This window comes from Podarcis cretensis (genome assembly GCF_951804945.1).
Source record: "Podarcis cretensis genome assembly, chromosome: 8".
NCBI lineage: Eukaryota > Metazoa > Chordata > Lepidosauria > Squamata > Lacertidae > Podarcis > Podarcis cretensis.
In genome coordinates, this window is record NC_137177.1 from 92,825,910 (window position 1) to 92,852,310 (window position 26,401).

General features: G+C 46.3%; 1 protein-coding gene across 1 annotated transcript in view; it reads left to right on the top strand.

The window, feature by feature from the left end:
* The window catches only part of KAT6A (lysine acetyltransferase 6A), a 91,318-nt gene extending 79,692 nt beyond the window's left edge, over window positions 1-11,626 (top strand). Inside the window, exons 15-17 of the mRNA XM_079988978.1 lie at window positions 606-1,310; window positions 2,472-2,769; window positions 6,589-11,626. Of these exons, the coding sequence (XP_079845104.1) occupies window positions 606-1,310; window positions 2,472-2,769; window positions 6,589-9,218 (3,633 nt within the window). The 3' untranslated portion in view covers window positions 9,219-11,626. The remainder of the gene's footprint in view (window positions 1-605; window positions 1,311-2,471; window positions 2,770-6,588) is intronic.
* The last annotated feature ends 14,775 nt before the right edge of the window (window positions 11,627-26,401 follow it).

Below are 26,401 nucleotides of genomic sequence, written 5' to 3' on the forward strand. Positions count from 1 at the left end.
TACTCTACAACCTGAGATCCTTTAACTGGAAATGATTAAGACTGAATCATGGAACAGTGCTTGTACTATTATTGAATAATGGGCTTAGGTCTGAAAATTTGGCTCATCTGAACTTAAACCCCCGGGGTCTATTTCACTCATGAACCCAGTTTCAGAATAAAAATATTCCCTTCGTGGCCTATATAGTGACGGGAAATTTATGCAGCCTGGATGGAAAGATAGATGGGATTGTTCAGATGAGGTTTTCCATGGTCATTGGTAGGCCTGCACAGGAAGTGTAGAAAAATTGAGGCCAAGGAAGGAGAGCAGAAAACCCAGGGAAGTAGTGGTGGGGCCCAGGAAGAGGGAGTGGGCTTGAGGGTGGAAGTTGGCTAGCTAATGGGGAGGGATTTGGGAGAGGAAAACGGGAGGGGAATCGGAAGAAAGGAAAGGTGGACATGACCAGGAGTTGTGGAATCAAGGAAAGATCAAGATTGTTCCAATCTCTGGCTGCAAGCTGGTACTTTAAATGCAGAACCAACTTTCCCAGCAACCTTATGTCTGTAGGAAGTAACAGTTGCAAGAAAGTCTTAAATAAAATAGCTTGCTTTTTTTCTTTATACCAGGTGATCAAATCTGTATCCTGGGAGAAAAAAGAGAGAGAGTCTTACTTTCCTCTGGAGAGTGAAAAAAAGCCAGACATTGTTTCTCCAGCCAATTCTGTGCGGCCAAACAAACAAAGTCTTCCCCTTGCTGGTCTTCCTGCAAACAACCAGATGCCACGGAGGGGCCGTCGGAAGAACAAACAGCCGCGGGAGTCCTTTGCAGAGAAGGATTTGAAACTGCTTTTAGAGGAGAAGTCAGCCATGGCCAGGGGCGGTCGCTGTGGGGAGTGTCAGGAAAAGGCAGCGGCGGCGGCTGCGGCGGCTGCAGCTGCGGCCGCTTCCCGAGAGAGATTTGGGGAGACTGAAGAGAGAACCACTTCCTCCCAGGGACAGTGTGGCAAATGTGAGGAAAAGTCCCCGGCTCCCCGGGGGCACTTTGGCAAAGATGAGGAAAAGTCCCCCATCTCCCATGGGCAGTATGGCAAAGGGGAGAAGCCCTCAGTGGCTCAGAGATACAGCGAAGTGTGGAGAGGGCAGCTGAAGACCCACGAGCCCCTGAAAGGCAGACTCTCCAAGGAGTGCGACCGAATACCCCGGCCACACCGCGAGGGTGAGAGGACACTGCCAAGGCATTTCAGTGAGAGCAGCGAAGAGGAGGGGGAGGAGCCTGTCAGCCCCTGCTCCACTTCCCCACCAGTTCTCACCAAACCCACCTTGAAGCGAAAGGTATGTCTTTCTCCCTTTCTGTCTGCTCCGCAGCTGCACACAACCCTGAGCTTTCTCCTTGTGTTAGCTTCTGCTTGCCTGTTGAACCTCTCTCATTCCCTGGATAGGTTCCTGAAAAGCTATTGCGTCTGTAGGCTTTATGTGCATGTGTAAGAAGGTGATCATATTCAGGACTGTGTATGCTTTTAATGATAATAAGCCCAGAAAAACTTAATTTTGTAATTTAGCTTTTTGCAAATTTACTGTTTTACAAGTAGCAGTTCTGGGAGGGAACTTTCAACCTCCCCCCCCCCCCCATTTTGCTAGTTAAGGGAGAGACATGCAGGGCACTGACATCCCACTCACAACCATTGGGACTCTTATCCAGCAGGTCTTCTGGCTTCTGAGATTTTAGCAGCCATTGCCTATACTTCCAAACACATGTTAAGTCAGACAGTGCCAGAAACTTTGCTGCTTTTTCTTTTTTCTAAACAAATGCAGAGGCTCTCAGGAAGCAAAATCTCAGCCCACTGCTGCATTCCATTTGTTTATTCTGCTCAGCTGTTGCAGCATGCACATATTGCTACTTACATATTTGTGAGATGCATATTCTAAAGAAAGGGTGGGAAGCCTGTGGCCCTCCAGATGTTGGTGGACTCCAATTCCCGTCAGCCCCAGCCAGTACAGTCAGTTATCAGGGATGATGGGAGTTGTAGGCCCCCAACATCAGGTGGGCCCCAGATTCCCCATCCATTTTTAAAGGTTTATCTTTGTGCCAGGGAAAGGCAGTAGGTTTAAACTTTGAAAGGGGGCCCTAGGGGACCCTAGGATATTGAGGACCTCTCTCTATGGGCAGAGAATGTCTCCAGAGGCCTCTTCGTTGCAGCTACAGTTAGTTCTCTACTATCCGTATTTTGATGGTAGGTGCAGAGGGGGGTCTGGCATGCCCTTGACACTGGAGGGGGTGGAATATGCCAGTCCTGAAACCGGAGTACTGACATGTTCTCCCGTCGCCTCCCCTCCTCCTGTCCTGGCCAATGTGAGCCCAGCTGGTAGCCATAGGAAATGACAGTGGCCCTCCCCGGATGTCTCCTCTCCGCATGCTATAGGGCTTCTCTCTCTTGCCTCACTGAGTTGTGCTGTATGTAACCACCTGTCACTTGGTTGTGGTTGTTTGTGCAGAAGCCCATTCCCCGGAAGAGGCGGGTCCGCAAGCGCAAATATCACAACAGCAGTGTTGTGACAGAAACCATCTCTGAAACGACTGAGGTCCTGGATGAGCCTTTTGAGGACTCTGATTCTGAAAGGCCCATGCCTCAACTGGAGCCCACCTTTGAGATGGAGGACGAGGAGGATGAGGAAGAAAGTGAACTGTTCCCAAGAGGATATCTTCGTCGCCTCTCTCCCCAAGGCTCCCTCAGGCACAGGCCCTCCTCCAAGAGAGGATCTCAGGGTGGAGAAGAGTCTGACGATGCCACTGGTAGGTTTCTCAAGAACAGTTGTCAGTGGGTGCTTCAGTGCAGTGTAACTTGCCATAAGAAAGGTCGCTAACTGCTCCCTCCCTGCACTCGGTGCCCATATGAAACATGCAAGATTGCCCAGTCCCAGGAATACGTGAGCTGCGACAACTAGGGAAGAAAAGGTGGGGAGAGCATGGATGTGGGAAAAGACAAAGGACAAGGGCTGCCAGACCAAGGGCAACCTGTGACACTACACCCCCCCCCCCCCGCTCGGGTTCTTGGGTTTCCGCCTCCCGTTATGGCAGGGTAAAACATCCAGATGGCCACAGGTTCCCTGTTCCTGCCATGGATGGCAATGAAACTTCTATTGAAAGAGATGAGGGCCAAGGCCAAGCTCCAGGGGGCCAGCTGGTGACATACAACCCGCTTAAGGAACTGGGATGAACTCCATGGCTTACTGGTAGGGGTGGAGTGGGGGAATTCAACAACAACAAGAAGCAATCTTACCACTGCAGGCATCTGTTGTTCCTCCTTTCACCTGGTGCTAAGAAAGTGGAAAGTGAAGCACCCACTTCCATCAAATAGCCCATTAGTTTCAGTGTGGTTCATTTAGTTAGATCAGTCTGTCACTGCAAAGTAGAAGCACAGGCATTTTGAATCCTGTAGTCAGCAAGTACCGTATTTTTCGCCCCATAGGACGCACCGCCCTATAGGACGCACCTAGGTTTTTTTTGGGGGGGAAATAAAGAAAAAAAATTATTTCCCCCCCCCAGGCACGGGACTGGCGCAGGGGAAGCCCGAGCTTCCCCCGACCCCAGCCCCCAGAAGAGCCTGCTATCCGCAAGCCTAGGGAGCCGCGCTGGTCTCCCCAGGATTGCAGACAGCTGTGCGAAGCCCGGGCGCGCTGAGGCTTCCTAATGCAGGCAGCTCTGCGCAGCCCTCCGGAACCCTGACGCGGCTTGGCACCGGGCTCCGGAGGGATGCGCAGAGCTGCACGGAGCCCGGGAGGGCAGGCAGCTTTGCGCGACCCTCTGGAGGCCGACGCGGCTTCGCGCCGGGCTCCGGAGGGTTGCGCAGAGCTTCCTGAAGCCTGTATTTGCCCCATAGGACGCACCCACATTTCCCCTTCATTATTGGAGGGGGAAAAGTGTGTCCTATAGGGCGAAAAATACAGTATATACTGCATGAACCAGAGGCTCTCAGCAACCGGATACCATCTCTGACTGGCCTAGTTTTTGTGCAGGTGCTGCGTATAAAAGCTGTTTTATGTTTTGTTTATATCCAAGGCATTTTATCAGAATCGTTCTTTATAGCAATCCTTTCCTGTATTTCAGTCAAAAGCTTACTCCTAAGGGGTACACAGAATGGACTGCACAGTGCATAAAGTGCAATGTCCTCTGCATTGGCTTTAGATTACACAAGAGTAGATTTACAGGAATCTCTTTAAGTACCTTCTTTCTAGATTAGCGGAATACCATTTCTTGAATCAGCTGTAAAAGCATTCCTCAGAGAACAGAATATAAGATCATAAAACTAAGTTACTTAATAGAAAGCAATATCATTGAGGATGTTCTGTGTCTACCTGTGTGTCTGATCGTTTATCTGTTTTAGCTCTGCAACCCTCCACTCATCTGTTACCAAGCCATTATAAGACAGTAGCAGTCCACATTTCTTCATCTAATAGGCTGTTACCTTCAAATTGCATTTGTTCAGTTCCATAAAAACTGGAATTGGTTCATTCTTCAACCCCCTGCCACTCTCCCTTTGTCAAAGTTCATGCTAGGCTGTAGCTTCTTAACCCTCTCCAAAGTGCTTTTGCATCTAGTATTGAATTTAGACTATTAAGCTGCATTTAACCTTTAAGAGGTTAAAGGACAGTCACTAAGCCCAGATGGCCCTGTTAAGTGTAGTTTTGTAGTAACCTGTTAGGCAGATGCTTATGCTCTCTGCATGTGAATGAGTCAATTACTGTGAGATACTTGGCTGTAATGCTCCATTGCCTTTTTTCAAAACTGCAGTACAAAACATTTTAATCTGCTTCCACTGATTCCTCCTCCTTCCAGTAGAGCAGCCTTTTCCAGCCTTGGGCTCCTAGGTGTTGTTGGGCTACCGCTTCCCTCATTCCTGGCTGTTGCTTCTGCTTGCTATGGATGATGGGAGTTGTAGTCCAACAATATCTGGGCACCCAAGGTTGAGAGAGGCTAGTATGCCACATGGGAGCAGCTGTTGGCAAGCTAGATGCTGTGGATTGAATTAGGAGGATTGAGGTGTGTGGAAGTTCCTACCTTGCAGAGGCTTCCACAATCCACAAGGAAATAATTCTCTTGTGCAAAGCTATGAATTATTCTTTCAGTTCTTCTCCACCCCCCAAATTGGATAGCCATACTTGCCTCCCTGGGCTGCTATAAATAGTACTAGTTAATGCACTGTGAACATTGGAAATGGGCTGTATCAGTGAGGGTTAGACAATTTGAGTCTGAGCTCTAAAGTATGAATAGGCCTTTCTGCCTTGCACACACTGTGTGTCCCTGCGGTGCCCTGTGCCTTTGTGTAGTTTTGCAGCTCACTTCTAGTCCCAGTCACAGCACAGCTGTGCAAGAGGCCCCCAGGAGTGCAGCCTCAGCCTGGCTCCCAGACACCCCTACTGCTGTCTAAGAGGGCCACAGGCTCCGGCTGCTTCTATCACAGTTGTTATTACACCCCTGTGCCACAGAGCTGGGAAGTCATACATCTCAAAGCTGGGAAAGGTTGCTCAATCTTTGCAAATGCCATGGCACAAGCTGCAGTTGGTGGCTGTGAATATGTTAATTTCATTAAATTATATATACATGGCTTAATACAATGAAGTCTCCAAGTGGATCACACAAATTGTAATAATAAAATCACAAACCAAATGTCTGTACATGATATTTAAACACCATAATAATCCAGTAGAACATTAAGCAAAACATTAACGCAGAAATACTGAAATGGTGCCTATAGGCTGCTACAAGTGCTGCAAAGAAAAGACATAGTGACCCACAGCTCTGAAGAGTCAGTGACAGTAGTGGCCTGAATGGAGAAAATTCCTTCTGTCAAGGCAGTTTCATTTGTTCATTTCTTGACATCATTAAAAGGCATTGATTTTATATCTACAAACTCAAGGAGTGATTTTCTGCCTGTCCTTGTAGTAGCAGGCTCTTCCCATGGAAAGCTGAGCAGCAGAAATAGTTCTTAGATTCCAGCATGTAATATTATTTTAGGAGATAATAGTTGCAGCCAACCAGTGACCATGTGCTCCTTCTCCACCAGTCCGTTGGCTTGCTTCATCTCCCACTTGATTGACACCTCACTGGCCAGCATCTCTTGCTCTGTCTGCTTACCTTGGTTGAGAGCCCTTTCGAGGCTTGAGGTGTAAATGCAATACCTGGGAAGGTGGGAGAGAGAGAAAGCAGTTTCAGGACAGGAGACACAGCTGAATCTCCTTCCTCTAACACACCAGCCCCACCCTCTAATAGATGTGCAGTTTGTTCTTTAGGTAGGGCTACAAGGTTTAATTAGTAGACTATAGCAGACTAAATCTTCAGTCAGTCAACTGTGGGGGCAACAATTCAGTTAAAAAGGCAGCTTTAAATACAGTATTTATTTCGGATAAGGAGTGGTAACTTGCTAAATTGCACATTAACTTGAGCTTGCTGTAACATCTTAGAGAAGCTGCTCTATGGAGCTTTTGGCAGTATGTAATATTAACAGGCAGGTGGTTAATCAACTGCAGATATTTCAGCTGCAAGCCTAGTGAGGAATTGGGACGAGAGGTCCAGCTGCTTAACCTTTCCCTCCTCCTTTCCCCTCCTCTTTAGGCTCTCCTACCTTGAAACCAGTCTCGGTGCTGAGAAAATGTGAAGCGAAAGATTCCCCACTCCAGCCAGACACTTCCACCCCCATGAAGAAGAAGAAGGGCTGGCCCAAAGGCAAAAGCCGCAAGCCCATCCACTGGAAGAAGAGGCCTGGCCGCAAGCCAGGCTTCAAGCTGAAGAGAGGGAAGGTCTTGGCAGCTGCCACCGAAGAGGCAAGTGACCCCACGGAAGCCGCTTTGAAACCAGGTCGCAAACCAAAAGTGCAGGAGAAGGAAGAGCCTGTTGAGCAGAAGGAAGAGCTTCTGCATGTTGTAGAGGAAAGAAAAGAAGAAGAAGAAGAAGAAGAAGAAGGGCCTCCAGAAGTTGGGGACCTGGGAGAGGAAGAGGAAGGTGCAGCTGCCAGTGAAGCAAGAGGGGCTTCTCCTTTAGGCAGCAGCAACAGCAGCCCAGCAGCAGAAGTCAAGGAACCTGACATGGAGGATGAGGTGGAGAAGCCCCAGAGCCTCGGAGAGCAGAGGCAGTCGGAAGAAGAGCAGCCGGAGATGGAAGAACCTGAGCGCGAAGAGGAGGAGGAGGAGGAGGAGGAAGTGGTAGCTGTGGCAAACCAGAATGAAGACCACGATGCGGATGACGAAGAAGACGATGGGCAGGTGGAGCCTGCCAAGAAGAATGAACTGGAAGAGCAGGCAGCAACAGAGGGGCTGAAGGAAGAGCCTGACGCTCAGGAGCCTTTTTTAGAAACAAGCACACAGGACAGCAGAGAAGAGGATGTCAAGAACAAGAGTGAGGGAGAGGCAGATTCTGAGGAGGAGCAAGCCTCCCATGAGACATCGGTGGGATCAGATCCCGTTCCTGGTTCCGAAGATGACCAAGAGGAAGAGCAGCATGCTAAGGAAGGATTAATTGAGCTGAAGGAAGAGGAGCCAATCCCTCACAGTGAACTGGATCTTGAAACCGTCCAAGCAGTGCAATCCTTGACACAGGAGGAGGAGAACAATGAGCACGACGTAGCCTACCAGGATTGCGAGGAGACCCTAGCGGCTTGTCAGAACCTGCAGAGCTACACCCAAGCTGAAGAGGATCCTCAGATGTCTATGGTTGAGGACTGCCAGGCCTCGGAACACAACAGCCCCATCTCCTCTGTCCAGTCTCACCCTAGCCAGTCGGTGCGCTCTGTCAGCAGCCCCAGCGTGCCCAGTGCCCTGGAGAGCGGCTACACCCAGATAAGCCCTGAGCAAGGCTCTCTCTCCGCACCTTCTATGCAGAACATGGAGACCAGCCCCATGATGGATGTGCCTTCTGTATCGGACCATTCTCAGCAGGTGGTGGACAGTGGCTTCAGCGACCTCGGCAGCATCGAGAGCACAACAGAGAACTACGAGAACCCCAGCAGCTACGACTCGACCATGGGTGGCAGCATCTGCGGTAACAACTCGTCTCAGAGCAGCTGTTCCTATGGTGGCCTGTCGTCCTCCAGCAGCCTCACCCAGAACAGTTGCGTCGTCACCCAGCAAATAGCCAGCATGGGCAACAGCTGCAGCATGATGCCCCAGGGCAGCGTCCAGCCCGCCACAAACTGCAATATCAAGTCCCCCCAGAGCTGCGTGGTTGAAAGGCCTCCGAGTAACCAGCAGCCGGCGGCACAGCCCCCCCAGCCACAGCAGCCGCAGCAGCCCCAGCAGCCCCAGCCCCCTCCTCCAGCACAGCAACAGCAGCCTTCCCTGTCCCAGTGTAGCATGAACAATAGCTTCACTCCAGCACCCATGATAATGGAAATCCCAGAATCTGGCAGCACGGGCAACATAAGCATCTATGAGAGGATTCCTGGGGATTTTGGTGCCGGTGGCTACTCCCAGCCATCAGCCACCTTCAGCCTAGCCAAGCTGCAGCAGCTGACCAACACCATAATGGACCCTCATGCCATGCCTTACAGCCATTCCCCCGCTGTGACTTCCTATGCAACCAGCGTGTCTTTGTCCAACACTGGCCTGGCGCAGCTGGCTCCGTCTCATCCGTTGGCCGGGACACCCCAAGCACAAGCCACCATGACACCCCCTCCCAACTTGGCGTCCACCACCATGAACCTCGCCTCGCCCCTCCTCCAGTGCAACATGTCCACCACCAACATCGGCATCCCCCACACCCAAAGGCTGCAGGGGCAGATGCCCGTCAAGGGGCACATTTCCATCCGCTCCAAGTCGGCACCCCTGCCCTCAGCAGCTGCTCACCAGCAGCAGCTCTACGGGCGCAGCCCCCCGGCGGTTGCCATGCAGGCTGGCCCCCGAGCGCTGGCTGTGCAGCGCGGCATGAACATGGGGGTGAACCTGATGCCAACCGCCCCTTACAACGTCAACTCCATGAATATGAATACCCTGAATGCTATGAACAGCTACCGGATGACCCAGCCCATGATGAACAGCAGCTACCATAGCAACCCTGCCTACATGAACCAGACAGCCCAGTATCCTATGCAGATGCAAATGGGAATGATGGGGAGCCAGGCCTATCCCCAGCAGCCTATGCAGCCAAACCCTCACGGGAACATGATGTACACTGGCCCCTCTCATCACAGCTACATGAATGCTGCTGGGGTCCCCAAGCAGTCTCTCAACGGACCCTACATGAGAAGATGAGCAAGATAAACTTGCTGTCTTTAAAGAACTAACTGAAATCTCTCTATAAATAAAGGAACCTTTTATACTGACAAACCAGAGACAATGGACCTTTTTCCAGTTAAATATTGCTGTAGATCTTAGATGGGGGTTTGTTCCCTTTGGGTTTATTTTATTTTATTTTTAGGGGGCCTGGTCTTTATTCTTTTCACGTTTTGTGGGGTTCTTTTGGTTTGGGTCTTTGTTTTCCCTTCATGATCCTGAAACACTTCACAGTTCAAATCCATTTTTAAAATGGGGTTTGGGTTTACTTTTATTTTTTTCAGGGAGGGAATTGAAAATGTGCACAAAACCGTTCTGTAATTTAACAAAGAGTCTTACTTTGCTGACCATCTGGGCAGAGTGTTTAAAACTGTCATATTATCTCATTTTCAGCCGCCATATTCTTTCTCCTCCATTTGTCCCTTGTGCACAGCTCCTAAGATGGCGCCATCTCTAAAGGTCAGATCCTTCCCACCCTCCCCTAGCTTCTCTTTCCTACTTGAGGCCCAACAGCAGGCTTTGAGGTGGTGACTTAAGGATGGGATAATAGAGCCCAAGGCAAACTTTCTGGTCTTCTTCTGCCATCCCTCCAGAAATAGGAACTCTGAATGGTTTATTCTCCTCTGTCCCCACCTTTCTCTCTCTGAACTAAAATACAGTTTAAATGTAACTTCAAAAGTGTGCCCGTTGCCTTCATCCAAGACTTCTTTGCCTACCAGCAGCATCTTGAGAACAAGCTAAGTGCAGCCGGAAAGCGGGGCGCTTGGGGGTGGAGTGAGGGAGATGGGATGCTCAGTAAGCCCTGCAGCTGGAAATCTGGAATGTGAATCTTGGACACAACTCTGCTTACGGACTGAGTTACCGAAGGTTCTTGCACCCCCTTGAAAGTTGGGGGCGCACATTTCAATGGCTGTCAAGAGCCTGTCACCTTCTTCCCTGGCGGGCCTGTTGCTGGCACTGCTGCCTCTTTGCTCCCCCTGCCCCAAGGCGCATTGTAGGGCTCTAGCAGCTTGCAGAGGGTCACTCTCGGGTGCTCCTTCAGCTGTGTGCGCCTGGGGGGCCAGAGGAGGGAAGGCGAGGGAGACAGGAGGGCAGGGCGAGTCCGTGCAGTGCAATCATCCCGTCATCCTGTGAAGAGATGCCAGGCCTGTGGGCACATCATCAACTAACGATAAGGAGGGGGACATGTAGCTTATCCTTCTAATGTAAAGTTCTCTGTATATTCCTGTAGAGCTACAGACGCACTTAGATTGACTTAGATGTGTAAAGAATTTTTTTTTTCAAAGAAACCTGAAAGGCAGTTGTGGAGGGGGGGAGGGGGGTTCAACTGCACTAAAACGGACTTCCTCTATACTGTTGAGTATAAAAGCAGAATCCCAGGGGCTTCCAGCCCTCATTTTCTCTTAGTTCTTCAGCATGTGTACAAGGCTGTGTAGGATCCTTGTCCCTGTATATATCTATGAATCCAGGCTCACCTCATCTGTGTCGAAAGACGTCTCGGGCTGCCCTCTCCTCCCTTCCCTGGTCATCTGAGCTGGCACTGCTTCCTGGTTGCAGGGGGGCGGGGCCTTATTGGGGTGTCAAAAGCAAAGCTGTTGGCACAAGGGCCATGTAATTTTATTATTATTATTATTTTTTGTCTGCTGTTAACCTTTTTCGGTTTTGGGTTTTTTGTATGGTTTTTAAAAATCAATTGGGCAGCTCCCTCTTTTCCACAAACCTTTGTGACTGTAGAACTATTGTAGAGAACCCAATGTTCTTTTCTATATTATAAAAAAAAAAATCCGACACAGTAATATTGGTACCTGTCATCCCCCCCACTTCTGTTTAAGAAATAATAATGATAATAATGATAATGATAATAATAATAATAATGTATTTTTAGCAAAATAAACTTGGTAATCTTCTAAAAGAAATTTAAAAAAAACTCACTGTTAGTGACTTTGATGCCTTTTAAAAAAAAGAGCTTTTTCATTTCATTCCATCTTTAAAATTTTTTATCTTTGTTGTAGAATATTAAAGACTATTTTAAGAAAGATGAAAATTCTCTTTAAAGAGATCTCTAGAGTGTGTAACTAGAGTTCCAGATGCCTCTAAAGCCGCATGTACAAAATGAAGCCGCGTCTATTCCTGTCTGTTTATATTTGCTTTTCCTGTTTTGTAACTTCTTTGTACTTCGTTCTTGGTGACTTGTAAGCTTAAAAAGGGGAAGGGGTGCCTGGATGATAAACCCTTTGTAATTCTCCATGTCATGCGCTCCTGGGCCGGCCGGCCTCCCTTCCTCTCCTTGTATGTAATATCACTTTTTCCCTCCCCCCTTTCTAGCAAGTACTTTCAAAAGAACTCTGTACATTTTAACATAAAAAAATAAATTATGTTGAGCCATTTTGGATGTCTGGTTTTGCATATCAAATTTTTCTTCCTCTGAAACGTTGGAGAGCCAAAGCCAGCAAGGGGGCCAAGGGGTCTCTTGGGATACTTTGCGTGCAGGATGGACGCTGTGTGTGTGTGTGTGTGTGTGTGTGTGTGTGTGTGTGTGAAGTTTGTCAGTTGAAAAAACTCTAGACATGCTATCACCCCCCCCCCCCCAAATCCTCAGCCGGCAACGAACAACGCCAAAGCTTAATGTTTCTCCTTTCTGACCTGTGAAGAGAGAATGGTTGGTGAGCCACTCTGGGAATTGTAGTTCCATGAGTGGGGAGGGGAATAGGGATCTCCTATCCACTCTTAGCACATACAACAAACTGCAGCTCCCAGAATTCTTTGGGGGAAGCCATGACTTTCTAAAGTTGGGATCCTAGTAATTTAAATGTACTGTGTGAATGTGGCCTAACTGTTCCCCTCAAAGCACCAACTTGGTAGAGTCCTCCACTTATACTAAAGTTCATGCAATAAATTGCAGTGAGCCGCTGAGGCATGTGGGGATGAGGCTTGACTGAGCCTATGTGTTCATGTCTTGGTTAGCTAATATTGGGGGCGGGGGGTACTTTAGATTGGGCATGAAAATAGAAGTCTTCCATTGATGGGTTAAGCCCCTGGACTGGTATCTACAAAGTCTAATCAGAAATTTTCCAACTATCCTCTGTGTTAGGAGGCGGGACGGGGGACGGGACTTGAGCTCTGTCATTGTGAGGTTGCTTGTTCAAGAACATTAGACAGGAGGGACAAAACAAGGCATTGTGGAGAAGCAGTGAAATCATCTCCAAAACTGCTTACAAGAGTCTCTGGCTTCTGAGACTTCTCAAGACACTTTCAAAGCCTCCTGAAATGAAAGCTAAGCAACAAGAACAGCCTTCCAGATGTTTGGGCTACATCTCCTAGCCAGCACAGCTGTATTATGGCTATGCTTACTGGGACTGCTGAGGATTGTAGTCCAAAAGACCTAAAGGGTACCACGTTGGGGGTGGCTGAACTGGAAAGTGGTCTCAGGTTAAGGGCAAGAAGGTAAAGCAGGAGGTGAGCTGGACCTACACAATGCAGAGTCCACCTGCAGCCCGGTTGTGGGTGAAAATTGGATTCTTCTAGCACCAGATTTTTTGAGCTGCACTTTATTCTAAATTTTGTAAAATGCAGTTTTCCATTTCAAACTGGCTGTTGCCCACTCTGTGCCCTTTACAATATTTGTTGGATGTCAACTGTCTAAGCTAAAAAACTTCAGGGATTAAAAGTTGGAAGCTTAAGTTGAAACACATGGAAACTGGCTTCTACCAATCAAGGTGACATCATGGGATTTCTGCTCTTCCCAAACCTATTGCTTTCTTCTACCTTCAACCCTAAAAGGCAAGTGCAGTATGGCAGGATTCCTGGATTTAAGTTCGTACTTTACTAGGCTAAATTCATGTGAGAAGGGGTGTGTGTGAGAGAGAGCTAAAACAACTCATTTACAGGTTTGATCTCAAAATTTATTAGAATCCATGTTCCTAAAGAGCAGTTGATGAGCCAATTCAATGTGGACTTTGTTCAATGATTGGAGTCTAGAAGACAATTACCTGATTACAGCTTTTAAGCTTAAAGGATGTAGGGAAAATGGGATATTTTGAGAAGATGGGAGAGTGAGATTTCCCTCTGAAAGAAAAGGAGTAGAAAGAGCAAACGAAATTTATGCTAACTTGGTTCTGTCTCTCCCCCAAGGTGCTTGTGTGTGTTCTAAATGGCCCCCTCTTAACGATCGCACAGCTCTCGGTTGCTAACCAGCTGCATGTATGTGGAGGTTAAAACTCAGTATTGCCTCCACCATTGGAGGTCGTATGCCTCTGGCTGTCAGCTGATGAGGAGCACTAGGAGGAAGAGGGCTGCTGTCCGGCTCAGGTCCTGCACAGCTGCTTCCCGTAGGCATCATCTGGTGGTCCCTGTGAGAACAGGATTCTGGATGCGAGTTGGATGTTTGGCCTTGGTCCAGCAGTAGGGTTCTTACTTTTGAAAGAAGCCTGCTCAGAATTCTGCATAAAGGTGTGTCAAGTCAACACCAAGCAAAGTTCTTTCTCATTTTAACTTTCTTATTTTGCATGATTTTCATTAGACAGGAGGGGCAAAACAAGGCATTGTGGAGAAGCAGTGAAATCATCTCCGAAACTGCTTACAAGAGTCTCTGGCTTCTGAGACTTCTCAAGGCACTTTCAAGCATAACTTGGCAACCGTAAGGACCAGAAAGCCAGTCTCTCTTATTTTTTAAAAATGAAATATTCTCCGCCTGAATTTTGCCCCGACTACCATGTTTTTGCAGTGTGCATGCTCTTGTACATCATCATGACATCACCACCACCCTGCCTTTCAAGACCACAACATGCTCTAAAATGCTTTCCAAGCAATCCTTAATGAGTGTCAGCCTTGCAGAGGAAGGTTTTGCCAGGCAAACAACCAACAATGATCCTAACAGATGGGCAACACAGCATTGCTAAGACATGAGTTCTAGCACCACATTGGGCAAAAAGATGCCTGCATTTGCAGGCAGCTGGAGTGGATGACCCTTGTGGTCCCTTCCAACTCTAATCTGTGATTCTGTTCTATGATTCCATAGATGTACCAGCCTCAGTCATAGAAACCTGATTTATGGTGAGCTCAGACCATTTACCTACCTAACGCCATATTTGGTACTTGACCTGCAACGGTTCTTTATGGCTTCCCCAACTCTGGTACCTTCCCAAGTACTTTGAACTACAACTCCCAGCAGCCCCAACCAACATGGCTGTGCTGGTTGGGGCTGATGGATGTTGTAGTCCAAAACAGCTGGAGGGTACCCAGACAGGAAAGACTGCTGCTTGGTCTGAAGCAGCTCTCTTATCACCGGTCCTTCACCTTTTTAACGGGGGGTAGGAGATCCTGAGGTTGATGGACTACAACTCCTGCCATCCCTGACAATTGGCCATGCTGACTGGGGATGATGGGAATTGGGGTCTTGACAGCTGGAGAGCCACAGGTCCCCACCACCTCTAAAAGATGCTAGGAATTGAACCTGTGACCTTTTTTATAGGAACTACACATTTGAACCTACATGCATGTACACTGCCCGAGTATTCAGCCTACAGCTCAGAAAGAGCCAGAAGGTCTTGTGTGGTGTCTGTACATGTGTCTTTTATGTACAGAGGTTTGCCCTTCACCTTATGCCTGATACAGAAGTTCACACGCAAGAAATGAAGCATTGGTTTATTACATGAATTGGAGAAGGCGTAAATGGAGGCTGCTTCAGACTGCGAACTTGCCGGTATGGGGGCAGCAATTCAGCCATTAAGCATACTTGCACATTAGATCTAGAGAATAAAGAGAATCTGTAACCCAAAGCCTAGAGAGTGGGAATAACCATGTGCTACAGGCCCACACTGAAAAGAAGGTGTGGGAAAGATCTGGAGCAAGCAGAGCACAAAGTCAGGGATAGGACATCTGTGCCAAGAAGGCAAGAGTCTCACCTGTTCCTTTCTCCAGCAAGGCATGGGGTTAGACATAGAAGGGATCCAAGGGTCATCTAGTCCAGCCCCCTGCAATGCAGGGATCTCAGCTAAAGCATCTCTGACAGAAGGCCATCCAACCTCTGTTCAAAAACCTCCAAGGAAGGAGAGTTCACAACCTCCTGAGGGAAGGCAGAAGAGAGTGGGACTATTACTTACACTATATGTCTGTTGATGCAGCCTAGAATAGTGTTAGGTTTTTGTGCTGCTGCTGCTGCTGCTGCATCACACTGTTGACTCATGTTCAGCTCGTGGAACCTTTTCACAGGTACAGCTAGTGTCTCCCATCCTATATTTGGGCATCTGGTTCTTCCTGCCTAAGTGCAGAACCTGACATTTGTCCCTATGAAAATTCATTTTGTTAGCTTGTGCCCAGTTTTCCAATCTGTTAAGGTCATTTTGAATTCTGATTCCGTCTTCTGGAGCATTGGCTACCCTTCCCAGTTTCTTCACATTGCCCTTTTAGAACTCAGCAGAAGACAGATGGGGACCAAGCTAGATTAGTTGGCACGACCTGTTGCTGGCACCTACTATGGGCAAAGCAGAAGTCTTGGGGCCGACTGTTGATCTGGCCAGTTCCAAGTACGAATATTGATGCCCATTTTCATACTGTTCCACCACAGAATGGCAGAATAAGCATAGCTCTGGAGGGGCAGCATGATTTGTGGTTCCATCCATGTTACTAAAATTCACACTGGAGAGGAGGAGAAATAGCAGCCATTCCTGGCTTAGACGAAAGAATAAAAAAAACAATGGAACTATGCCTAGCAAATGGCTGGCTCTGTTCTGTACGGTGCTTAAAGCCACACACATGATCAATGTGCAAACAGGGTTGGCCTAAAAGTATTAGGCTTGGCAACTGAAAGCAACCTCAGCTAGTGAGCAACCCAGATGAGAGAACAAACTGCACAGCAACACTTTTAAACACTAGGTGGAGGCAACATTTCAATAACTGAACATTCCTCATTGCTTTTTACAACATTTTCCACTCTCTGCTTTCGGAGTCTTTGCATAAGCACATTTCTGATTTCAATTCAAAGTGATGGTTTTGCATTTCTTAAATCCCACATGGTCCAGGGTATCTGAAGGACAGTTTTATGATACTTTCTGCCCATTTTGATTGGGGGGGGGGGCTGGCAGAGTCTGATCATTCCCTGCCATTGAAGGTAATTGGTGGCCCCATAGCATTGGGCTTTCTCTGCAGATGTTTTCTCCAGATGTATGTTTGGCCTTGCTGGATGGGGGGGGTAAACCCCGCCCCCCCATGCCCAAACCCAGTTCTAGTAGGCTTTCAATGACCATTGAGCCCCTGATGTTTGACTTCTTCTGTTTTGGGATGTCAGTATTTAATCTTCTTTTAATTTGCTTGGTTGTATTTTGTTTCATTTTCCACTTATGGGTTATGTCTCGTGATAGTCCTACTTAAAGTAGATTGACTGAAATTAATAGACACGGCTAACTCAACTCTCAGCAGCCTTAATGACAATGCAATCCCCAGGATTTTGGAAGCCATGACTGTTTAAAGTGGGATGATACTGGCTTAAATTAATATAGTGTGAATGAGGCCTAAAGCATGATCAGATTTGCAGCCAGGCAAAAACACTCAAGGAAGCAGGGCTTGGGAGGGGTGCAGCTCAGGAAGGAATGTAGCCTGGGAAGAGTCCTAAGGGCCAAGTAGAAGGCTACATTTGGTCCCAAGGCCTTAAAAAAACTAACTTTTATCTACTTGCTCAGTTGATAGGAAAACATACGTCTCTAATGATTCATCTGTATTGTGTCATTCACACATGTTTGAGGCCCATGTTGGGCAAAGGTTTCCTGCAGTTCAGGGCACTGGACAAGATGAGCCTCGTCGTCCCTTCCAACGTGACAGTTCTGTGATTCTGTGACTTTAGGTCATTCCTTGATGGGTCAGTGATTGGTCAGCTCATGTGTGAACCAGCTCTCAAATGAAAAGACATCACACAACCTTCCTAGGTTGCATTGTCTATTGCCGAATGGTTTCTGGAGGAGGGCAACCAAAATGGTCAAAGGCCTGGAAACGATGCCTTATGAGGAACGGCTAAGGGAGCTGGGCATGTTTAGCCTGGAGAAGAGGAGGTTAAGGGGTGATATGATAGCCATGTTCAAATATATAAAAGGATGTCACATAGAGGAGGGAGAAAGGTTGTTTTCTGCTGCTCCAGGGAAGTGGACACGGAGCAATGGTTCCAAACTACAAGAAAGAAGATTCCACCTAAACATTAGGAAGAACTTCCTGACAGTAAGAGCTGTTTGACAGTGGAATTTGCTGCCAAGGAGTGTGGTGGAGTCTCCTTCTTTGGAGGTCTTTAAGCAGATGCTTGACAACCATATGTCAGGAGTGCTCTGATGGTGTTTCCTGCTTGGCAGGGGGTTGGACTCGATGGCCCTTGTGGTCTCTTCCAACTCTATGATTCTATGATTCTATGATTCTGTACTTACAAAGCTATAAATAACAGCCGCTGGCCTTCCATATGTGTGGAAACAGCACAAAATCTTTCTTTCTTTAAAAAATACATGTTTTTAAAGGTTCAAAATAACTTACCGACTTCATTTTCTATGCACCTTTTGCTTCCTTTTTCCTTTTTTTCACTTTATCTTGTTTAACCAAAATATTTTCAATTTTTTTAAAAAAATCTATTTTTTTAAAAAATAAAATTTATTAGCTTTTCAACACGGAAAAAGTTACAAAAATAATAAAAAGAAAATACAAACAGATGCAAAACCAAAAAAGAAAAGAAAAGTTCAAAACAGTTAAAAATAAATCCCTCTTTCTATTATCTTACCGCTCTTTTACTTATTTTCATGACTTCCTCACACCTCCCTTTTTTGTATTCCAGTTACAAATTGGTTCAGCAAATCCATACCCTCTTTATTTACTCTTAAGTCTTTATCTTCACATCTTATAACTTCAAATTTTCATCTAATATCAATCCATTTTTACATATCCCTATTTTATCTTATTGCTAAGACCACTTCATTTCATTCCAACATCATTTAACATTCAATAATTTTACAGTGTTTCTGTAAATAGTCTTTAAATTTCTTCCAATCTTCTTCCACCAACTCTTCTCCCTGGTCTCGGATTCTGCCAGTCATTTCTGCCAGTTCCATATAGTCCATTACTTTCATCTTCCATTCTTCCAGGGTGGGTAGATCTTGTGTCTTCCAATACTTTGCGATGAGTATTCTTGCTGCTGCTGTAGCATACATAAAGAAAGTTCTATCCTTCTTTGGCACCAATTGGCCGACCATGCCCAGGAGAAAGGCCTCTGGTTTCTTCAAGAAGGTATACTTAAATACCTTTTTCATTTCATTATAAATCATCTCCCAGAAAGCCTTAATCCTTGGGCATGTCCACCAAAGGTGAAAGAATGTACCTTCAGTCTCATTACATTTCCAACATTTATTATCGGGCAAGTGATAGATTTTTGCAAGCTTGACAGGTGTTATGTACCACCTATATATCATTTTCATAGTATTCTCTCTTAAGGCATTGCATGCCGTAAATTTCATACCTGTGGTCCACAACTGTTCCCAGTCAGCAAACATAATGTTATGTCCAACATCTTGTGCCCATTTAATCATAGCGGATTTTACCATTTCATCCTGAGTATTCCATTTCAGCAGCAGGTTATACATTCTTGATAGTACCTTAGTTTTGGATTCTAGTAATTCTGTTTCCAGTTTTGATTTTTCCACCTGGAAGCCAATTTTTTTATCCAAATTGTAAGCCTCCCTTATTTGAAAATAGTGGAGCCAATCTCGCACTTTATCTTTAAGCTTCTCAAAACTCTGCAATTTCAATTTATTGCCCTCTTGTTCCAAAATCTCCCAATATTTTGGCCAATTGGCCTCCATATTGAGTTTTTTCAGAGCCTTCGCTTCCATAGGTGATAGCCACCTTGGGGTTTTATTTTCAAGTAAGTCTTTATATCTTGTCCAGACATTAAACAATGCTCTTCTGACAATATGATTTTTTTTTAATATAAATATTTATTGAGATTTTTTAAATACAAAAATGCAAAAATAATAAGCAATATAACATGTATCATAACATCTTTTCAAAACTTCTTTGGACTCCCTCACGTCTCTCGCTCCCACTTGCATCATTATAAAACTTTTTCCAGCAATTTATCAACTTGTTTACATTCTTAAGTCTCATTCATTTAATTTAGTCTAATAATTCTACAAAAAAATTTATATTTTCCTCAATCTCATTTATCATCCAGATTACATCTAGTTTAGTGGTGCTCAATTCTTTATGATCTGGCATCCTTCTTAACATTCAACCAAATTACAGTGTTTTTGTAAATAAATCCTAAATTTCTTCCAGTCTTCTTCAACCCTCTCCTCTCCCAGGTCTCGGATTCTGCCGGTCATCTCAGCCAATTCCATATAGTCTATCAGTTGCATCTGCCATTCTTCCAGTGTGGGTAAATCTTGGGTTTTCCAATGCTTAGCGATGAGTATCCTTGCTGCCGTTGTTGCATACAGGAAGAAAGTTCTGTCCTTCTTTATCACCCTCTGGCCGACAATACCCAAGAGGAAGGCCTCTGGTTTCTTAGGGAAAGTATACTTAAATACCTTTTTCAACTCATTATATATCATTTCCCAGAAGGCCTTCACTCTAGGGCACGTCCACCAGAGGTGAAAGAATGTTCCTTCATTTCCTTTACATTTCCAGCATTTGTTATCAGACTAATGGTATATTTTGGCAAGTTTAACTGGGGTCATGTACCATCTATATATCATTTTCATTACATTTTCCTTCAAAGCATTACATGCAGTGAAGTTCAACCCAGTGGTCCACAACCTTTCCCAGTCCTCAAACATAATGTTATACCCAAAATCCTGTGCCCACTTTTATCATAGCCGATTTAACCATTTCATCTTGTGTGTTCCATTTTAACAGCAAGTTATACATTCTTGAAAGTACCTTGGTCTTAGGTTCTAACAATTCTGTTTCCAATTTAGATTTCTCCACCTGGAACCCTAACTTTTTGTCATTTTTAAAGACTTCTTTAATCTGAGCGTAGTGTAGCCAGTCTCACACTTTATCCTTCACTGACAATATGATTTTTAAATGCCTTATGTGCTTTAACCTTGTCGTACCACAAATATGCATGCCTTTTTTTTAAAATCTAAAGCTATTTCCATTGAACAGTAAAATCTAAACACAAACCTGCAATATTAAACAATTAAATATAATCAAACAATCATAGAATCATAGAGTTGGAAGAGACCACAAGGGCCATCGAGTCCAACCCCCTGCCAAGCAGGAAACACCATCAGAGCACTCCTGACATATGGTTGTCAAGCCTCTGCTTAAAGACCTCCAAAGAAGGAGACTCCACCACACTCCTTGGCAGCAAATTCCACTGTCAAACAGCTCTTACTGTCAGGAAGTTCTTCCTAATGTTTAGGTGGAATCTTCTTTCTTGTAGTTTGGAACCATTGCTCCGTGTCTGCTTCTCTGGAGCAGCAGAAAACAACCTTTCTCCCTCCTCTATGTGACATCCTTTTATATATTTGAACATGGCTATCATATCACCCCTTAACCTCCTCTTCTCCAGGCTAAACATGCCCAGCTCCCTTAGCCGTTCCTCATAAGGCATCGTTTCCAGGCCTTTGACCATTTTGGTTGCCCTCCTCTGGACACGTTCCAGTTTGTCAGTGTCCTTCTTGAACTGTGGTGCCCAGAACTGGACACAGTACTCCAGGTGAGGTCTGACCAGAGCAGAATACAGTGGCACTATTACTTCCCTTGATCTAGATGCTATACTCCTATTGATGCAGCCCAGAATTGCATTGGCTTTTTTAGCTGCCGCATCACACTGTTGGCTCATGTCAAGTTTGTGGTCAACCAAGACTCCTAGATCCTTTTCACATGTACTGCTCTCAAGCCAGGTGTCACCCATCTTGTATTTGTGCCTCTCATTTTTTTTGCCCAAGTGCAGTACTTTACATTTCTCCCTGTTAAAATTCATCTTGTTTGTTTTGGCCCAGTTCTCTAATCTGTCAAGGTCGTTTTGAAGTGTGATCCTGTCCTCTGGGGTGTTAGCCACCCCTCCCAGTTTGGTGTCATCTGCAAATTTGATCCGGATGCCCTTGAGTCCATCATCCAAGTCGTTGATAAAGATGTTGAATAAGACCGGGCCCAAGACAGAACCCTGTGGCACCCCACTAGTCACTCTTCTCCAGGATGAAGAGGAACCATTGATGAGCACCCTTTGGGTTCGGTCAGTCAGCCAGTTACAAATCCATTGAGTGGTAGCATGGTCAAGTCCACATTTTACCAGCTTCTTTACAAGAATATCATGGGGCACCTTGTCAAATGCCTTGCTGAAATCAAGGTAGGCTACATCCACTGCGTTCCCTTCATCTACCAGGCTTGTAATTCTGTCAAAAAACGAGATCAGGTTAGTCTGACACGACTTATTTTTCAGAAATCCATGCTGACTATTGGTGATCACAGTATTCCTTTCTAGGTGCTCACAGACTGTTTGCTTAATGATCTGCTCCAGAATCTTCCCTGGTATTGATGTCAGACTGACTGGGCGGTAATTATTTGGGTCCTCTCTTTTCCCCTTTTTGAAAATAGGGACAACATTTGCCCTCCTCCAGTCTGCCGGGACTTCGCCTGTTCTCCAGGAATTCTCAAAGATGACTGCCAGTGGTTCTGAGATCACATCTGCCAGTTCTTTTAATACTCTTGGATGCAGTTCATCTGGCCCTGGAGACTTGAATACATCCAGACTAGCCAAGTATTCTTGTACTATCTCCTTAGTTATTCTGGGCTGTGTTTCCCCTGCTGAATCATTTGCTCCAGATTCTTCAGGTCGGGCATTGTTTTCTTTATCGGAGAAGACTGAGGCAAAGAAGGCATTGAGGAGTTCAGCCCTTTCTGTGTCCCCTGTTTGCATTTCACCATCTTCTCCTCTGAGTGACCCCACTGTTTCTTTGTTCTTCCTTTTGCTACAAACATACACCCATAAAAGCCTTTTTTGTTGCTTTTAACCTCTCTAGCAAGCCTGAGTTCATTCTGTGCTTTAGCTTTTCTGACTTTGTGTCTACACGTGCTGGCTATTTGTTTGAATTCCTCTTTGGTGGTTTCCCCCCTTTTCCATTTTTTGTACACATCCTTTTTTAATCTTAACTCAGTTAAAAGTTCTTTAGATAGCCACCCTGGCTTCTTTAGGCACCTTCCATGTTTCCGTCTCATTGGTATTGCCTGAAGTTGTGCTTTTACTATCTCCCTCTTAACAAACTCCCAGCCATCATGAACTCCCTTTCCTTTTAGTATTACTGTCCATGGGATCTCACCCAGCACTTCCCTAAGTTTAATGAAGTCAGCTTTCTTAAAGTCAAGAAATTGAGTCCTAGTATGCTTGGCTGCTCCTTTCCGCTGTATAGTAAACTTCAGAAGAGCATGATCACTCGCGCCTAATGATCCTTCCACTTCTACCCCACTAACCAGGTCATCAACATTGGTTAGGACCAGATCTAAAATGGCTGTTCCTCTTGTTGCTTCTCCCACTTTCTGGACAACGAAGTTGTCTGCAAGGCCAGTGAGGAATCTGTTTGACTTTATGCTTTTGGCTGTGTTTGACATCCAGCAAATATCCGGGTAATTGAAGTCCCCCATTACTACTATCTCCCTTCTTTTTGCATGCTTGGCCATCTGTTCCAGGAAGGCATCATCTATGTCCTCCGTTTGGCTTGGGGATCTATAGCAAACTCCCACAATGAGGTCCCTGTTATTCATCTCTCCCTTAATTTTGACCCAAATGCTCTCACTTTGGCTTTGAGGTTCTAAATCTTGGATCTCTTCACAGGTATACACATCCCTGACATATAACGCCACTCCTCCTCCTTTCTTGTCTGGTCTGTTTCTCTGAAATAGATTGTAACCCTCCATTATTACATTCCAGTCGTGGGACTTATCCCACCAGGTTTCAGTGATGCCTATTATGTCATATTTAGTTTGCTGTACCAAGAGCTCAAGCTCATCTTGTTTATTTCCCATGCTTTGCGCATTAGTATACAGACATTGAAGTCCATTAATCATTCCCCCGTGTCTCCTATTTAAGGATTTTTTCCTCCCACCACTAGGTCTGCGTGCTGTTTGCTCCATTTGGTCTATGACGCTCTGCCGAACCCCACGTCCCCAGGCTCCTCCGCCTGGGGTTTCTAGTGGGCCCCCACCTTTGCCGCGGTGGGAAGACCCAACTTTCACGGAGCCCGCTCCTCCAGTCGGAGGAACTCCGCCATTCACCAATGGCACTAACCCGGAAGTCTGACAACTTGGGACCAAGATACCTCTGGAGGTGGGAGGGTCTCCTGCTGGTACAGTGGTACCTTGGTACTCAAACAACCTGGAACCCAAACACTGCAAACCCGGAAGTAAGTGTTCCAGTTTGCGAACTTTTTTCGGAAGCTGAACGTGCTCCAATTTGAGTGCCACACTTCCATTTTGAGTGTTACACTGAGTTCTGTCTGTTTTTGCTATTTATTTTGCGCTATTGTTTTTGCGGCTCTTTTTTGTTTTGTTTTTGTGACTGTGTACAGCTACTGATTGATAGTGTGACTGCAGTACAGTGTTTATTGCTTTCATTTTATGGATCAATGGTCTTGTTAGATAGTAAAATTCATGTTAAATTGCTGTTTTAGGGGTTGTTTTTAAAAGTCTAGAACAGATTAATCCATTTTGTATTACTTTCTATGGGAAAGTGCACCTTGGTTTTGGAACGATTTGGTTTTGGAATGGACTTCCGGAATGGATTAAGTTTGAGAACCAAGGTACCACTGTACCAACTTATCAGGCAGTCTGTTCCACAAAATGCAGGACTTGGGCCTTGAGTGTTGTGGCATCTGCCCTTTGGAACGCCCTCCCCTTGGAGATTAGGCAGGCGCTGCCTCTGTTGGCTTTTCAGCACCTGCTGAAGACCTTCCTCTTCCCACAAACCTTTTCTGTAGAGATCATTCCCAGTCTGCACCTGTATTGGAATTGATTTAATATTTTTTCATTGTTTTATCACTCTTGTGTTTGCTGCCCTGGGTTCATCTGGGAGAAGGACGGGATAGAAATTTAAGAGGCAGGCAGGCAGGCAAGCAAGCAAGAAAACAATACCATTGACATTAAGCAGTGAATACCTGCTTAATACCTGGATATCCCCCCAGTATTTCCCCTACAATAGCAGGTGAGGAGCTGCCTTGAGCCCCACAGGCACATCTTCCTTCATGGGCAACTTTCTGGGGGCCGCACACCAGTGCAGGGTGTAGCCAGAGGCAAAAGTGGGTGGAGCAACAAATGTGACTCTTAGCTTTGTACAATAGGCTACATTCCAAACACACAAAAATCAGCAGCTTTACACATACTGTTAGACATTAAAAAAAGTTAAAGAGACCCCTGACCATTAGGTCCAGTTGTGGCCGACTCTGGAGTTGTGGTGCTCTGGGTTGTGGCGCTCATCCCACTTTACTGGCCGAGGGAGCCGGCGTACAGCTTCTGGGTCATGTGGCCAGCAGGACTAAGCCGCTTCTGGCGAACCAGAGCAGTGCACGAAAACGCCGTTTACCTTCCTGCCAGAGTGGTACTTATTTATCTACTGGCACTTTGACGTGCTTTCGAACTGCTAGGTTGTTAGGCATAGTTCAGCAATAAAACAACAAAGCACCTGATGTCAGTGAAGTTAACTCTTTATTCAAAAAAACTGAAACAGCTCAGTCCTAGTGGTCACCGCAGCAACCCTTCCCAGTAGGTCTTGCCCCAGTGAGGCAGTTGCGAGGACTGCCGGTTCCTGCCTTCCCGCCGCTCTCTAAGTCTCCTCCTCCCCTGGGTCCTTCTCAAGCAATCTGAGACTCTGTCCACGTGTCTCTCTCTGCTCTGCCATCTTCTTGTCTTTTCTGGTCCTGGGAGACCAGGGGGGACAGGAGCTGGTCACAGCAGGAGGAGGAGACCCCCCCCCCATTCTTCAGCAGCCTGCCTCTTTGTCTGCTGGTCCCTCTCCTCCTGCCTCTTTCTGCTTACTAAACCCTGTGGCTGCAAGAAGCTGTCAGCAGGGGACAGCAATCACACACTGGGTACATCTTCAACTGGCTGGCTAAACCAGATGATGTTAGCCGACCAAACCCTCCATGAGTGAGGGACTTCCCCTGCCTGCAAAGACAGGCTCAGGCAGATCAAGGGCATGAGGCCAAGAGTGGATCTAACGGTCAAGAAGGCAGTTTCTGCACATCCTGTAGTGTAGAGGGAAGTTAGGGGCAGATAGGGCTTGTCATCCCCTTCATGGATCCCTGCCTTGTCGTGGTGAAGGGGCTTGAATAACTCTGAGAAGCTGTGCGCCATGCCGTGCAGGGCCACCCAAGACGGACAGGTCATAGTTGAGAGTTTAGATTAAATGTGATCCACCAGGAGAAGGAACTGGCAAACCACTCCAGTATTTTGCCAAGAAAACTCCATGGACATAAAAAGGAGAAGCTTTGAGAAGAAAGTGAGAGTTTCCAAGGCATGCTCTTGGGGTCATGGAGAGTCGAAGACGAGTAAACAACAACAACAAGGGCTTGTCATGCTGGGATGGTAGCCTGTCTAGAAGAAGGAAAATTCTGAAACTAAAGTTCCTCTGTCTTGCAAGGTATCTTTGTGAGATGAAAAGGCTATGGACTAAACCCTACACAAATCTGGAGTGGAGTCCCTAAGAGGGTTGGGTGGCACCATGTCTATCTCCTTCCAGCAACTTCCGCAGCCAAGATGGTGCCAAATGTCTTGCTTTACTTTCCCTTGGAAAAACCAGCAATGCCGAGAGCAGGGTCTGGGCAGCCCAGGACCCCCAAACATACTGCCCAGGCTTGCGCCCTGGGGAGGTCCCTTCGGTGCTGCTATTTCAGCAGTGTGGCTTCAATCCTTTCTATTCACCGTCGATGGGCTCCTCGCGGACCTCTCCTGGGTTTGGAGACGTGACGCTTCAGTTCCTAAATTTTACCTTCTCCAGCAGGCTTCCCCTGCTTCCAAAGGGAGTGTAAGTGATAGTTTCAATCAGTGAAGTTTTAATCCTTTACGTATAACTTTCCAAGACCTTAGCTAACAAACTCTTTGCTTCAGTCTATTTACAGAAGGGGGAGGTGGACTTCCTGTTTAGACCTTCCCCCGTTACTTGCCAAATTAAATTGTTTTAAAAACCCAATTTCCCGTTCTAC